Source organism: Anomaloglossus baeobatrachus, chromosome 3 (genome assembly GCF_048569485.1).
Source record: "Anomaloglossus baeobatrachus isolate aAnoBae1 chromosome 3, aAnoBae1.hap1, whole genome shotgun sequence".
NCBI lineage: Eukaryota > Metazoa > Chordata > Amphibia > Anura > Aromobatidae > Anomaloglossus > Anomaloglossus baeobatrachus.
In genome coordinates, this window is record NC_134355.1 from 647,687,267 (window position 1) to 647,703,806 (window position 16,540).

The following is a 16,540-nucleotide window of genomic DNA, read 5'->3' on the forward strand; positions in this document are numbered from 1 at the left end:
GATGAAAGAACTGAGTCTGGAAGTTCAGGCAACCGTTTTGGCATAGAGTCCCTGTGAGAGAATGCATCTCCTCCAGAGAAGCAGAGAAGGTACAAAAAAACCGCACTGCTGTAAGCTGAGGAGAACGAGGCTCCTGCCGTCCCCATACCGAACTTGGCCCAAAGGACAACCGGGCGGACCGCAGAACCGTAAGTGAGGAGCCATCAGCCACTGACATAACGGCCCGGGCTGAGCCACCTAAGGTGAATGAGCCCACTACTTGACCACCATTGGTGGACAGGGGAAATCCAGTCCTCAGAAGCACGCTTCATGGGAAGCGACTGTCAGAGCGGACCCTGGCTTGGTCACAGGGGCCTGAAAACTGGAGAGGTTAAGGAACACACGTTGTGTTCACCTAGATAAGGTAACACCGGCGGATTGAGGTCCAGTACAAAATTAATGTACCGTAGGATCCATATAGAGGTGCCGTCAGCCACTGATACCACTATCCGGGCTGAAGTCCAGATACCGGAGTGGCTACCCTTGGCGAATGAGTACACTCCTAGACCACCTCAGATGGGAGGGGGAGACAGGCAGCAGAACTCCCTGTGGGGTCTGCAGGATAGGCTGTGGGCTTGGACGCGGCGGGCTGAAAACTGGAGTGGATAAAGAACACACTCCTCGTCATGTTAAAGGCATATTGATGCATTTCTGCCAGCGGGGAACACTTCCCTGATCAGGCGGATGGAGGTCCAGTACAAGAATACTGGACGAAATTCAATCATTCGCATCTGCGTCACCTACGGACGGATCAATGTACATCAAGTAGCGTCCGAGCCCGTGGTAGAGACATCCTCCTCGTCCAGCGAGTCAGCTCGTAATCGGAGCTGCGGGACGGGGAGGACAGGGAACCCTGCGTCTCCCTGTCAGGAGGACGGGGTCCCAGAAGGAGAGTCCCTTGTGAGCTTTGCTGAGCGAAGCAGAAAAACGCCCCGAGAAGGGGGCTGCATGCTCAGCAGATGCCGGGACAGCCGACCCCTGGAATAGGATTCCTACGGGGGTCAGCCACCGAAACCGGAGCAGCTGGAGGGACCATGAATGAGCTCCCATGTATGAGCTCGGTAAGGCCGTACGAGACTACCTGCAGTGGATAATAAAAAACAGTCTGCAGTCTCGCCTGTGACATGCTGCAGAGGTGGGGGCTCTGTCTAGAATGGCTAGAATACCCAAGACAGAGGTTCAGCCTGGGGAGAATCCCTGCTGAGGCATCTTGCCACTATCCACCACATAAGAACCGTTACAGTGTGTCGGTTCAGGCAATATGAGCCTACATGCAGAACATGTAGTGTACAGCCTTGGAGCTTTGCTCCTAGTGTGAGGCATGCTGCTGAGGAGGAGATTCTATGATAAAGAATTAACTCCTTCAGAATGCCCTGAGAGTGAATAAAAGTGCACAACCAGAGGTTGTGACTTATCAGGCCACTATATGAGTGCCCTCCGGATTCCAGGCCTGGACCCCCAGCCAGATATTCACTCCCTCTGCACTGCAGAGCAGCCAGCACCGACCAGAGTACTGAGACGCTGAGAAAATGGCGCCAGAGTGAGGGGGGGGGGGGGCGGGGGTTGACCCAGGAGCGGGAATCGGAGGTCGAAGGAGATGTACAGGGGAGGGAATCATCTCCTCAAAAAGGAGCGTCCTCCCCTGTGCAGAGCGGCCGGCGGGCGGCTCTGCAGTGTCCCCCTGCATGACCGACATGCAGGGGAACGAAAACGAAACTAGGCCGCGGCAGAAGCCGGGGCCTAGAGTTATACATGCGGCCGAGAATCAGGCATCATCGGCGCGGTTCCTAGTAAGAAACCGTGGAACCGGCCGGAAACACAGTAAAAGCAGCATTATCAAGCATCACTGTCCCCCACAATAAAAAGTGCCCCACATTGCAGAAGGACCCTTTGAATAACGTCTCTATACTTAGCTTTGAGACGCAGGGCCCAGTCCCTGGTGGGGTGGGGGTCCAGTGCTCCTTCCAGCAGGGTCCTGCACAAGGGCTGCGGATGGAGGCCGGTCTCCTGCAAGGCAGTGAGAACCGTGTTGGCTCCAACTTCAAGCCAGAGCCCCTAAGGGATGGTGAAGGAGCGCGGCATGAAGGGCTCCTGCCCTGAAGTCAACCTTAACAGCACCGCCGCCAGGGGGTGAGAAGGGACATGCCGGGAGTCCAGTGGACCCGCTTTTCTTCCAAATCTTTAGAAAAAATGAAAAATCAAAAGAGAATGCATGTGTGTGTGTGATCCTCCTGACACAAAGCAAGAAACTGGCTAGATCTGGCTAGCAGGGGGTGTATATGCTAGGAGGGAGGAGCTACACGTTTTTGAGTGTAGTAACTTTGTGTGTCCTCCGGGGGCAGTAGCATACACCCATGGTTTGGGTCTCCCATAAGGAACGATAAAGAAATCTAAATTTTTTTTTGAAAAGTTTGATATGTTCCTCTCAAACACTAGGGGGAGCAGCTGCTGAAAACCAAGTGTAAAACTAGCCTGGATTACAGCTGCAGTAAAAGTGGGTGGAGTCTGCTCTCCTGTGTGTGTGATGTCCCCTCCCCCTCCTGTTCTGGGCGTTTCCAAAAGAATAAGGGAAGATGAAGTTTAGGATCACATTGCGGAGCCATTTTGTTGGTGACTGCAAAATGATACTAATATGTCTAAAGTGTCACTAAGAACAGTTGGCATAGTGCTCCACTATATACAGTGCCCATAATATACCGTGCTCCACAATACCGTGCCCCATAATATACCGTGCCCCATAATATACTGTGCTCTGCAATACCGTGCCCTATAATATACCGTGCTCTGCAATACCGTGCCCCATAATATACCGTGCTCTGCAATACCGTGCCCCATAATATACCGTGCTCTGCAATACCGTGCCCCATAATATACCATGCTCTGCAATACCGTGCCCCATAATATACCATGCTCTGCAATACCGTGCCCCATAATATACCATGCTCTGCAATACCGTGCCCCATAATATACCATGCTCTGCAATACCGTGCCCCATAATATACCGTGCTCTACAATACCGTGCCCCATAATATACCATGCTCTGCAATACCGTGCCCCATAATATACCATGCTCTGCAATACCGTGCCCCACAATACACCGTGCTCTGCAAAACCGTGCCCCATAATATATCGTGTTCCACATCACTGTGCCCCATAATATACCGTGCTCTGCAATACCGTGCCCCATAATACACCGTGCTCTGCAAAACCGTGCCCCATAATACACCGTGCTCTGCAAAACCGTGCCCCATAATATATCGTGTTCCACATCACTGTGCCCCATAATATACTGTGCTCTGCAATACCGTGCCCCATAATATACTGTGCTCTGCAATACCGTGCCCCATAATATACCGTGCTCTGCAATACCGTGCCCCATAATACACCGTGCTCTGCAATACCGTGCCCCATAATACACCGTGCTCTGCAATACCGTGCCCCATAATACACCGTGCTCTGCAATACCGTGCCCCATAATACACCGTGCTCTGCAATACCGTGCCCCATAATATACCGTGCTCTGCAAAACCGTGCCCCATAATACACCGTGCTCTGCAAAACCGTGCCCCATAATATATTGTGTTCCACATCACTGTGCCCCATAATATACTGTGCTCTGCAATACCGTGACCCATAATATACCGTGCTCTGCAATACCGTGCCCCATAACATACCGTGCTCTGCAATACCGTGCCCCATAATATACCATGCTCTGCAATACCGTGCCCCATAATACACCGTGCTCTGCAAAACCGTGCCCCATAATATATCGTGTTCCACATCACCGTGCCCCATAATATACCGTGCTCCGCATCACCGTGCCCCATAATATACCATGCTCCGCAATACCGTCCCTCCTAACATACCGTGCTCCACAATACCGTTCCCCATAATATACCGTGCTCTGCAATACCATGCCCCATAATATACAGTGAACCATAATATACAGTACCCCATAGTAATGCATACAGTACACCGCTCTGCTATATCAGTGTGCAGTGATATAGCAGAGCTGTGCTAGTGTGTTCAGAGCACAGTAGCGCGATTCCTCTGCTTTGCTTTGAACACAGCAGCTGCAGCAAGCGGTGATCTTAAGCCAGGCATTATACTATAGACATTAGCCTGCGATCACTGCTCCCCGCGCCCAATACTCACCCGATACTCACCCCCCACTGGCACCTCCTCCTGTGAGCCTGGTGTCTCGGCAGCTCCTCCTGTCACCGCTGAGTACAGTGGCAGGAAAAGATGCCGGTGATCGCAGCTAATGTCAGCTACGATCACCGCCATGCAGTATGTACTCGCCTCATTCCCGGATCTCCGCTCCTGTCAGCCCCTACTGTCAGGGTTGAGTCTAGAATGTATGGACTCCTTCCAGGTCCTGACTGCAGCCCATACATTGTAACAGACTCACTAAAGAACACCCTAGAATGTATGGGCTGCAGTCAGGACCTAGAAGGAGCCCGTACATTGTAGGCTCAACCCTCCTGTCAGCCCAGTGTCACCGCTCAACCAGCGCTGAGCAAAGACCAGGGGGAAAGTGGAGCGCACAGTATACACTATGGTCTCCACAAAGATGGTGGTGGTGGTGTCCTCCCAGAGCGGTGACCTGGACAGCCCAGGGGGTGTTGTCCAGTCACAGCAGATAGCAGACATAATGCAGGCGATAGGGTTGAAGCGCAACCATCATCCCTTATACACAGGGTCTGCCGTATTTAAGGTAATGTCGTTACACACTGAGAATCCAAGATGGCAGCCCCCCGTATTTCAGTACAAATATAATGAAGTAAAAACTAAATAAAACAATTAAATTTAAATTTTGTATTAAAATAATTGATTCCATAATCACTATTCATACCTATTATATGGCATCTGCCTCAATTTATGAAAGAATAAAATAAAAACGGATAACACTTCCTAACAGATAAGTGTGAACAGGTGTATACTGAACATGAAACAAAGTAACAAATATACAGCTGCATCCTGAAATGCTAAGGCATGCAACTTCTGAATACAGGAATTCAGAGTGCAACTGTATATTTGTTATGTTGAGTTTGCACCTGTTCACATCTGCCTATTATGAAGAGCCTTCAGTTTTTTCATTATAGATTATAGGATCATGCCTTCTGACTGAGCACTCCTTTCCTACATATTGTATGCTTTTCCAGCCCTGACAGAGGCATTGTAGGCATTGACCCAGTAAAAAGATACGCCTTGACGCTGGCTGCTGGGCTCACATAAAACTGGCCTTTTTATCTGCCAAGCATCTTATTTTTTTAATTTATTTCCTTCCATGTCCAAATTCATGTATCCTTAGCATTTCGTGTGTTTAGTGCACAAATTTTTGAAAGAAATGCACCATTTTCCTAAGCAGAAAAATGCTGTAAGGATGCATGGCAGCCAATATGTAAAGAACAAAAAAAAAGGTGTGCAGTGCCACTACATATCAAATTATGTATGCACTCAAGTACCTGGAAGGTCAGCGAGGTCCTCAGCCCGAGATGGGATCAGCAGTCGTAGTGGGATGAAGGGGAGATATGGACACAGAACCGACAGTGCCATATAAAAGGGGTTAACAGCACTTAACTCCAATGGCTGTACAATGTGCCAGGTATGATGCGGGCTCAGCTCCTGAACCTGCAACATACACCTGCACCCACTGCATGACGTGATGGTACGATGTGGAGCGGGAAGGGGTTAAACACTTGTTACAGGTGAATGGTTTCCTACCTGTTACAAAATACCTACATCTATATTTGATAGCAGAGTGACTCCCCATGTCCAGCGCCATCCTGTGCTTATTCCGGCACACATCTTCAGCTCCGGTTTCGGTCTTCCGCGCCACTGAACTCTGAGGATTTATTTGCTCGGTGGTCACTGACAAACCTGCACATACAAGATAAGAGGGAAATTTTAATTTAATCCTGGATGACACCTAAAATATTTTTGGTTGCATTTTTCTACTCCGCATTGCTCAGCAATGCATCAGGTCAGCAGAAATTTTCGAAGGTTGAAATCAATTAAGATACCCAAGATCTGCCCGTTCAGTCCAACGCAACCTAACAGCACAGCACAGGCAATTTTATTTTATTTTTTTAATAGAAATTCAGTAATAAACAGCCAGGGGAAAAAAAAAAATGGCCAATCCTGCGGCGTATATTAACCATGCAATTCACAGAGCAATTCCCAGAAATTAAAGAAGACTTCACACAAGTGAATACAATCTGTCAGCTCTCCTGTGTGGTGTAATACACCATGTACAGAATTATTAGGCAAGTTGTATTTTAGAGGATTTTTTTTAATTATTGATCAACAACTATGTTCTCAATCAATCCAAAAAACGGATTTTTGTGTACTCACCGTAAAATCGTTTTCTCTTAGCCATCATTGGGGGACACAGGACCATGGGTGTTATGCTGCCTATCCATAGGAGGACACTAAGTAGATGCAAATGCATAGCTCCTCCTCTGTAGTATACACCCCCTGGCCGGGCCAGGCAACCTCAGTTTTAGTACACAAGCAGTAGGAGAACAAAACAGTAAGAACTTATCTCAACGGAGGAACATGAGAAAAAAAAGTCATAACCAAATAAGGTACTGAGAGAACCAAGGCCCAACAGGGCAACAGGGTGGGTGCTGTGTCACCCAGTGATGGCTAAGAGAAAACGATTTTACGGTGAGTACACAAAAATCTGTTTTTCTCTGACGCCTCATTGGGGGACACAGGACCATGGGACGTCCTAAAGCAGTCCATGGGTGGGAAAAATAAAAGAAAGACAACACAACCCAAGGACGAGGAACCAGTCCCAGACAGCCAGGAGCGCCTACTGAGAGAATTTTCCTACCCAGATTTGCCTCAGCTGAAACCTGGGTATGGACTCTGTAGTGCTTTGAAAAACTACGGTATGTAGGCTAGACCCGGTCGAAGTCTAACACACCTGTTCCACTGAAGCCTGATGCCGAATGGCCCACAAAGCGTCAACCGCTCGCGTGGAATGAGCCCGCAGCCCACTAGGAATGGGCTTGAGTTGCAAGCGGTAGACTTCCTGGATCGCAGAGCGAATCCAGCGAGCCAGAGTCGCCTTTGAAGCTGCCTGTCCCTTCTTAGGCCCCTCAGGAATGACGAACAAAGAGTCTGTTTTCCTTAAGGGGGCTGTCCTGGATATGTAATATCTGAGAGCTCTGATGAGGTCTAACGAATGCAGAGACCTTTCCACCGTATGAACTGGGTGTGGACAAAAGGAAGGCAGAACAGTGTCCTCGTTCAAATGAAACGGGGTAGGAACCTTTGGAAGAAAATCCAGAAGGGGGCGCAGAACCACCTTGTCCTGGTGAAAGATCAGAAAAGGCTCGCGGCATAAGAGTGCTGCCAGCTTCAAAACCCGTCTGATGGACGTAATTGCCACCAGGAATGTTACCTTCCAGGACAGAAGAGCAAGGGAGGATTCCTTGAGAGGTTCAAAGGGGGACCTCTGGAGACCGTCCAGAATGAGATCGAGGTCCCATGGGTCCAGCGGCCGTTTGTAAGGGGGAAATAGATGGGAAACGCCCTGGAGGAAGGTCTTGACTTGCGTTTTTTGAGCCAGGCGGCATTGGTAGAAGATTGAGAGCGCTGAGATCTGCCCTTTAAGGGAACTGAGAGCCAACCCTGCTTGCAAGCCAGACTGCAGAACATCGATAATTCTGGGGATGACCAGAGGCATAGGCTGGAAGTTAGGTTCCCTGCACCATGAAAGGAAGATTTTCCACGTACGATGGTAAATGCGGGATGAAGCAGGCTTTCGGGGGCTGATCATGGTGGAGATAACCGAGGGGGAGAATCCCGCTCTTGTTAATACCCAGGCCTCAATGGCCATGCCATCAGCTTCAGGGCTCTGGAGTTCTGATGGGAAATGGGCCCTTGGGTCAGCAAGTATGGGATGTCTGGAAGGCGCCACGGTACATCTGTGAGCATTTGTACTAATTCGGCATACCAGGCGCGCCTGGGCCAGTCCGGTGCTATCAGTATCACCGGGACTCCCTCTGCCTTGATCTTCCTGATTACCCGCGGCAGCAGGGGTAGAGGTGGAAATATGTAAGGCAGGAGGAAGTGGCGCCAGGAGCAGACTAGAGCATCCGCGCCGATGGACTGCGGGTCGCGTGACCTGGCTATGAATGCGGGTACCTTTGCGTTCAACCTTGAGGCCATTAGATCCACACGTCTGGTGTACTCCAGCGAGTGCAGATGTGTAGGAACACTTCTGGGTGGAGAGACCACTCTTCGGCGGCCAGGCCTTGGCGACTTAGAAAATCTGCTGCCCAGTTCTCTACTCCCGGTATGTGTACCGCTGATATCACTGACCCTGTCGATTCGGCCCAGGTTAGGATCTTGTGGGCCTCGAGATAAGCCGCTTTGCTGCGGGTGCCCCCCTGCCGATTGATATAGGCTACAGCTGTCGCATTGTCCGATTGGACTCGAATCTGACGACCCACTAGCAGAGGGCAGACCGCTCTGAGCGCAAGGAAGATCGCGCGGATTTCCAGGATGTTTATGGGTAGGGAAGACTCCTGGGGCATCCAACGTCCTTGAGCAGTGTGATGCTGGTACACTGCTCCCCAGCCTAGGAGGCTGGCGTCCGTGGTGAGGACCAGCCAGTTCACTGGGAGAAAAAATCTCCCCTTCGATAGGGATGAGGACCAAAGCCACCAGCGGAGTGCGTACATGACTGAAGGCGTCAGGTGAAGATGTTTGTCCAGGGAGAAGGGGCTCTTGTTCCAGGCAGCTAGAAGGGCTAGCTGCAGTGGTCGGAGGTGCAGTTGAGCAAAGGGTACTGCCTCCATAGCCGCCACCATCCTGCCGAGCACATTCATGCTGAATCGAATGGAGCGAGACGGAGGACGTAGAAGGCAGCGTACCGCTTGTCAAAGAGCGATCGCCTTGTCCTGAGGGAGAAGGATCAAGCCCCGACGGGTGTCCAGGGACATGCCCAGGAAGGTGATGAATCGTGATGGGACCGGGGATGATTTGTCTAGATTCAGTAGCCACCCTAAGCGGTATAGGGTGTCTACGGTGATCTGTATACTGGTTGAGCAGTCGCGGAAGGAGGGGGACTTGATGAGGAGGTCGTCCAAGTAAGGGAGAACGACTACTCCCCTGGCGTGAAGGACGCTCATGGCGGCCGCCATGACTTTGGTGAAGACCCTTGGTGCGGTGGCAAGGCCGAAGGGTAGGGCTACGAATTGAAAATGGGAGTCCTGAAGCGCAAAGCGGAGGAACTTTTGGTGAGCTGGGGCGATGGGTATGTGCAGGTACGTGTCCTTGATATCTATGGAGGCGAGGAATTCCCCTTCGACCATGGATGCAATAATGGACCTTAGGGACTCCATTCTGAATCTCCGTACGTGCACATGTTTGTTCAGGTGTTTGAGGTCCAGGATGGGTCGAACTGACCTATCCTTTTTGGGGACCACAAAGAGGTTGGAATAAAAACCCCTGAAATTCTCGTCGTCCGGGACAGGTATTATCACTCCTGCTGTTTGGAGCGAGTGGATTGCTGAGAAAAAAACCTCGCGTCGTTTTCGAGTCTTTGGGGGGTTTGAGAGAGAGAACCGACTCGGGGGTCGGGTCCGAAATTCTATGTGGTAACCGGAAGACACAAGGTCTCGCACCCATTTGTCGTCTGAGGCGGCAGCCCAGATGTGATGAAAGAGCTGCCGTCGACCTCCTGCAATGAGTGTGTCTTCTGGGGCGCCGAAGGAGTCATGAGGGGGGAAAACGTCGTGGACGAGTCTCCCTAGTCCTGGACTGTTTCGGTCTAAGCTGCAATGACAAAGTGGGTTTCGGGGAGAGCTGAGAAGGTCGGTCCCTGCGTAGTCCGCGGCTAGTGGCGGGGTCAGAGCGGGATGTCGACCAACCAAATGAGTTCCGAAAGGAGCGGAACGAGGACTGTGGACGTCTGGTGAAGGTCGTCCTGGACTTCAGCTGGGGGAGGGAGGTACTCTTTCCCCCCCGTGGCGTCAGAAATGAGCTTGTCCAGACGTTCGCCAAACAATCGGTCTGGAAAAAAAGGGAAGGCCCGTGAGAGACTTCTTGGAGGCAGAGTCCGCTCGTCATTGTCGGAGCCAGAGAGCTCTACGGATGGCTATGGTATTTGAGGCGGCAAAAGCTGAGCAGGTAGCAGCGTCAATGGAGGCCTGCATGAGGTACTCCGCCGCAGGGGCAATTTGAGCTGTTACCTCTGTGAAGGTATGAGGGAACTGGGATACCTCAAGAGAAGTGTTAAGGGATTCTGCCCAGACCGAGATCGCCTTTGCGACCCACACAGAGGCAAAGGAGGGCGAGAGGGAGGAACCCGCAGCTTCAAAAGGCAGAGCGGGCGAGATGCTCCACCTGTCTGTCTGTCGGGCCCTTGATGGAGGAACCATCGGGTAAAGACAGGAGCGTCTTTGTGGCAAGGCGGGAGACTGGGAAGGGGTGGGGGGGGGGGTTTGATCGACCGAGGGCGGATCGGCCCAGCCCTTTGGGGCAGGTGAGGCAAAAGGGTACCTTGACTCCGTGAGTTTACGGTTACCGAGGTGCCTGTCAGGCTTCTCCCTTTGCTTTGTGAGGATATCCTGAAACTCTGGGTGATAAGCGAAAACCTTTTGGGGTTTCCTTGCCCTCTTAAAGGAGACCGCATGGTCAGTGGTAGTGGATGGGGGATCCTCCACATGCAGAGTTTGGTTGATTGCTGCTATAGGGGAGTCTATTGCAGTTTGATCATTTGGGGAGGTTGAAACCAAGGAATCATCCTGGTACAAACAGCATTCTCCCTCCTCCAGGTCTTCAGAAGCCGTGGAGCGTGTGGGAGAGCCTGCCTTGTGAGCCATGGGGGCCATGAGAGAGTGCTGGAGACACCCGGCCGTGTGCTCTTTTTCTAATCCCTGCAACCGGTGAAGAATGAGCCCGGATTACCTCAGAAGGACCCTCCATAGGGGTATCCTCAGGCTGCGTTCCATCCAGGGGCCCAGAAGGGTGTGGAGGACGACATTGCATAGCCAGCACCAGGTTCTGTGACAGTTTTTCCACGGATTGGGACAGAAACTGTGCCCATTCCGGTGGGCTGGGAGCCCTAGGCTCTGGGCTGACTGTTGCGGCGGTGGTGGCGGGGAGGTCTTGGGGGGCTATAGGGGCACAGGACTCACAGAGAGAAAAGGTAAGTTTACGTCGTAGCTCAGCGTGGCAGGCAGTGCAGGTGTGGAGGTCACCTGAGCTGTAGTATGTTTGTTTAAACGTAATAAGAATATCTGTGTATATAAATAATCAAAATGTAGATGTAGTTGTATAATTATCTGTGTCTATGTAGCCATCGCACAGACCTATAGTATAATTCAAAGTTGCATAGTCATGAAGGGGTTAACCAAAGATAATGAAGCCAAAATGTGAAGCTACAAACGCTTATCAGTAGTGTCCACACAGAAAGAATGTTTTAATGAACAGATGTATTATACAATATGACAATATGCTGGGAGAAATAGGGGAGTGACACTCCCATAAACTCTGTGTATCATTTTCAAGGCCGAAGGTGCCTTCTGTAATAATTAAGTTTCTTTCAATATATAACGAGCTCAGTTGGTATCGCTGACTCAAGGAGAGAGCATGTTGTCTGTGTGTTCTTTGTCTTATATACATTGATATATATTGGCACTGATATACAGCTAATACGGCACCGTCTCTGGATATCCCAAATGAAGACTCCATTAGCAGTCTTCAACGCAAATTCCTCCCTTGACAGTTTGGCGCCCATCAGCGTGGGCCTCCACGGACGCACTGCTGACCTGGAGATACCAATGGTTTGGATGTCACGGACTGAGACCTCCCTCCGCTCCAACCAGGCTGATCCCCTACAACCCTCGGTGAGTGTTACATATTTTGTATTCACTGCCGTTGTGGTTGTTCTTGGAGAGGAGGGAGTGACGGGCTGTGTGTTTTTATCGGTGTTAAAAGGTTCCAGATTGTGACTCCGGGGTAGTGCCCGCTGGAGCTCAGAGCACGATCCCAGCCCTGAGGTGTGGATCGAGTGTCACACGGGATCCAGAGGACGGTTGTTAGGGCAGGAAAGACGGGGGTGGCTGGATATAGCTAGTTAGACTGACCCGGTCTGTAATTAAAGACGCGGGGGGGGGGGTCCCGAGACCGAAGATAGCGAGTTAGGACGTTTAACTATTGGTACAGCTGACCAAGTCCGGAGGCCGGGACTTGTTTGTATGTGCATATGCATTCTTGTATGACCTCCTCCGTGACACGGAAGATTGTCACGTGATCAAAGATAGTGAGTTAGGACAATAAAAAATATTGGTGCAGCTGATCAAGTCCGGAGGGAATACATTTTGTACCCCTCCTCCGAAACGCGGGATACCCTTATTACTATATAGCTGAGGAGTTGCCAGCTAGTATAGAGGTGTAGCCTTAAGTTCCGGCCGGGCTTTAACGCACACCGCATAGTCATATATTAGTGTAATCCAGACACCAAGATAGTAAAAATATTTAGACAGAGGAGACAGAAAGCTGAGAGGCCTGAAGGTTCACAGACTGTGTTAGAGATAGTTGCAGAGAGCGAAGGGAAGAAAGCTGTACGTCATGCCTTGGAGATTTTTAAAATGTTAGAATTACCAAAAGGAGGTCGGTTACAACCGTCACTATGGGCAACAGCACTAAAAGCAAAAAAGGGCAAGTTAAAAGACAGGAGATTGTTGAATGATGCAGAATTGTTTGGCAGAATATCGCAGGCATTGCTGTTGGAAGGATATATTGAGGTTCAAGATGAAGATGAGCAAGGGGATGTTGTGTTTTTACTATATGTTACCCGAGTCTTAGGACAGATCTGAGGGTCCTCCGGCAGGTTGTTTTGTTGCTGCCCCACAACCTGATCCCCATTCTATTCCCCCTGTCCCGGAGCTGCTCATAGATGCTGCAGTCCCACCCACTAGACAGCATTCCTTAACCCTTTCCACACCCATACCCCTGGTCCCTCCCATACCTGCAATGCTGTCTCTAACCTTACCGGCCAGTCTGCCGTCACCTTCCCCAGTTACCAATCCCCTCCCCTTGGATCCCCCTTTTTCCCCTAGGACACAGTGAGCCTTACCCCGAACCTGACGAGGAACAGCCCTCATTTAAATATGTCCCTTTCAACCCCATCCAGTCAGCGGCATTAATCCCCTGCCTGCCAGATCCCGACATTAACCCTATGCGATTTTATAGAAAGATGCTACAGGTCCACGAATTATATTCAGCTGCTCGGAAAGACCTAGTTAATCTCACCAAGATAAAAGCAGGAGACAGTTTTTGGCTCTTAATGGAGCCCCATCTCACAATGCCCCCCAGGCACTGATGATACCATTTTCCAAAGTGGACAACAGTATTGTGCCGCTTTAAAAAGATGGGCTCAAGATCAATTTGTGTATACAACCACGCCAGTGCAGCCCCCACCACAGCCCATGCCCAGACAGGGCCCAGACCCCGTATACGTAGCTCCCAAATCAACAAAACCAGCAGAGCCAGCAACAGAATTGTTGGTGTTGTGATCAGCCCGGTCACTATCAAAGAAAGTGTCACACCCGCAAATCTCAGTGTTTGGCCAGGTACCCTCGAAACCGTAACCAAAACTTGCATCACAAAAATCTACAATAAAGGTGTTCCCTGTAGATTCAGTAATGATCTACCTGAAGCCAGGTGTGCCTTTTCCCCAGAGTATCACAGTATCCCTTTAAATCAGTCCCAGGAGATTTCCCAAGATACTGCCCACAGTCCGGCTGCACCCAGGAGTCTGCCCCAACCTTCCCTAATGAGACAGGGGGAGCCCCGGACTGCTTGTTTTTGTTGCAGTGATTTCCAGTCCCAAGCCATCTATTTTAATGATGCTCTCGCACTCCTGCAGGGATGTGTAGGAAGGTATACAGTACGCTGCTAGTTATCACAAGTTGTAAAAGAAAAAAAAAGGTAGTTTCAGCAGATTTACAAAGCTGTTTCTGTCTTATGTACTAACAAGTGCTTTTTCCGGCTGGTGGAGTGGATTTTGTTTAATCCTTAGAGTTCAAAATTTCATAGGAGATTATCAATAGTATTCTGCTGCTATTTAAATAATTAAATTAATTTTGCAGGGAAAAGTATATTTTTTAAAATATACAAATTAGGTTTTTTGTTTTTATCGTTAAGTTTTTGTTTTGTATTATTTTTGCATACAAACTGCCAATATTGATTACCTTCCTTTTCTTTTGCAGATACAGAATATCTATGAACCCTGTTGTAATGTTTCAAAATTTCCCAGTAGAGTATAAGTTATGTTTATCGGTTGGTTAATCATATTGTTTACTGTTATAGATCTATATATTTTGCCAAAGTAGTATATAAAAAGGGAGGAAGTAGATATCTATTACATTTTTCCAGCAGCAGACATATTGGATAGGCTTTAAAGCCGGCCTTTCTTTTGCAACAGTTATGTTTATTGGATTATTATGAATGTAGGAATATATGTCTGTTATAGGAATGATCTAATCTATATTTCTTTTAGTTTTTGTTTTTATAGATGAAACCAGATGGTGGTCGATTCTGCACTGGATATGCTACGGTTTGCACAACATGAGGTAGTCTAAATTTAGGCCACTCCCTCCCCTCCTATCGGTACAGGAGGAAGTGACGTAAGTGCCACTCTAGATGGGTGGAGCAGAGGTAGGTAAGATAGTCAAAATGTATATGTAGGATGTAGATCTTTCCTGTTGTCAAATAAGCAAGGTACGCCGAAAAGAAAGTCTAGATCTGAGCTGATGGAATCGGATGGAGATCCCCGCACAGGTGCAGTTGACCAAGAAGCAGTGAACGGGCCTAGAGTTGAGGAGTCCTTTAGCATGCATAGAGACCATGCCTCGGTGACATCTGTCACATCAGTGACTTCTGTCACTCCTTGTGTTCTTAAATCCCTACAGGAAAAAGCAAACCAATAAGGAGTGGAGTGCGAGACGCAGGGAGCCGGCTGACTGAGGAAGGTCTGTGGATGAAGGGCGGTAAGCTTTCTCTGCCATGAGATCTCTTCTTAATGATGGCCCAAGTAACATGGACTAACATCTGTGACAGTTGGATATCTGTGTGCGCTTTGGTGACGCCAGGGTTCAGTACCCAGGTAGGCAAACTCACCCGGTCTTGTGCAACACGTTCTTAACACAATGAGGAAAAACTGTAAAGAGTCCGTAGAAACACCCTGCACCTGCTCTACCCATTCTTAGAGACTGCAAACTGATTATAGATGTTTATCATAAGCACGTTGTATGCAAGTCTGTGCGTGTTGTGTAGATTTCTCTCCAGGTCTGGTCAGAGGCTTTCCAGTGCAGAAAACAACGTCATTGCTGAAAATCCACATAATGCAAGTGGTATTGAAATAAACAAACTAATAAGTTGTAAATTAATGCGTGTTATATTTCTCTTTAGTGTGTGTTGTGTTTCTCTTTAGTAATAAACAGGTTCCAATGTAAAATGTTTTTTTTTGGTCTAGCGCAAAGCACGTATAATTTTCATATGATTGACTAAATTAGAGAAATAAACAAGTGTATTTTCTAATTCCAGATCCTAAATCAGAGTTAGTAGTATATGGTTTTCGGTCAGGAGACTGATTAATCCTAAAAGGACACAGACATTTCGATAAAGCTCAATGGCAGGACAACATGAATACACGCCCCGCATTGCAGAAGGGTCGATCCACCGGAGCTGCACTAAGCGCCCTGCTCATATCTATCATTTACAAAAAACCTGTACAGTCCCAAACCATGATTGCCGAAACAGTTAGAAGAGAGGACTTGGAGAACCTTGAGACATGGGAAAGTCCAACTACAAAGGGTGAGGATTCGCCTAGGGGTCCTTGGTCTCAAACCGTTGAAGAAATCCCATTCCCCTCTCCACCCATGCCTCAACGTTCAGTCAGGCAGGATTTCCCAACAGATCTTTCTTCCTCTTTGACTAAGGGAACACGGTACCCTTAGTATTTGGAAATGGCAGAAGTAAGTCAAGGGGGGACTGTTGAGGGTACAAATTGAGTAATCTAAAATACTTAATTCAGCCATTTCGTAGACCCAAAAATGTGGTTTGGTTAATGTAATTAACCATTTACAAATGTTTTTGTCTCCTACTAACTCATGAATATATTCAGTGATTTTCCTTAATATAAAATGCTAGCTATGGATTCTCTCATCTCGGGAAAAGTTTTGGAAGAGCCTATCCCTTCAGGCTGATGTCTCCCCGGCCTAGTCTGCTGAGCACTGGCAGTGACACGCGAGTTAACGTCACATCTCATAAACCAATGGACCCGACACAACCGAAGCAGAAAGCGGCCGCTATTCTACCCATTATCCCAGAAGGTTTTTCCAAGTCTGCACCACAAACTGTTCACATGAAGCCTCATCATGTTTTGTGGTTTTGTTTTTTTTTTTATCAAGTGCAGATTATCCAGGTTCACAAAGTGGCCCTAAGTGGACTAGCACTGACCAACCATCTTCCT

General features: G+C 48.9%; 1 protein-coding gene across 2 annotated transcripts in view; it reads right to left on the minus strand.

Annotated features, from left to right (window-relative positions):
- Positions 1-16,540, minus strand: part of ATAD2B (ATPase family AAA domain containing 2B) — a 346,160-nt gene that overhangs the window by 57,956 nt on the left and 271,664 nt on the right. For both annotated transcript variants that reach the window (XM_075341155.1, XM_075341154.1), the window contains exon 24: positions 5,785-5,922. In XM_075341155.1, coding sequence (XP_075197270.1) covers positions 5,785-5,922 — 138 coding nt within the window. The remainder of the gene's footprint in view (positions 1-5,784; positions 5,923-16,540) is intronic.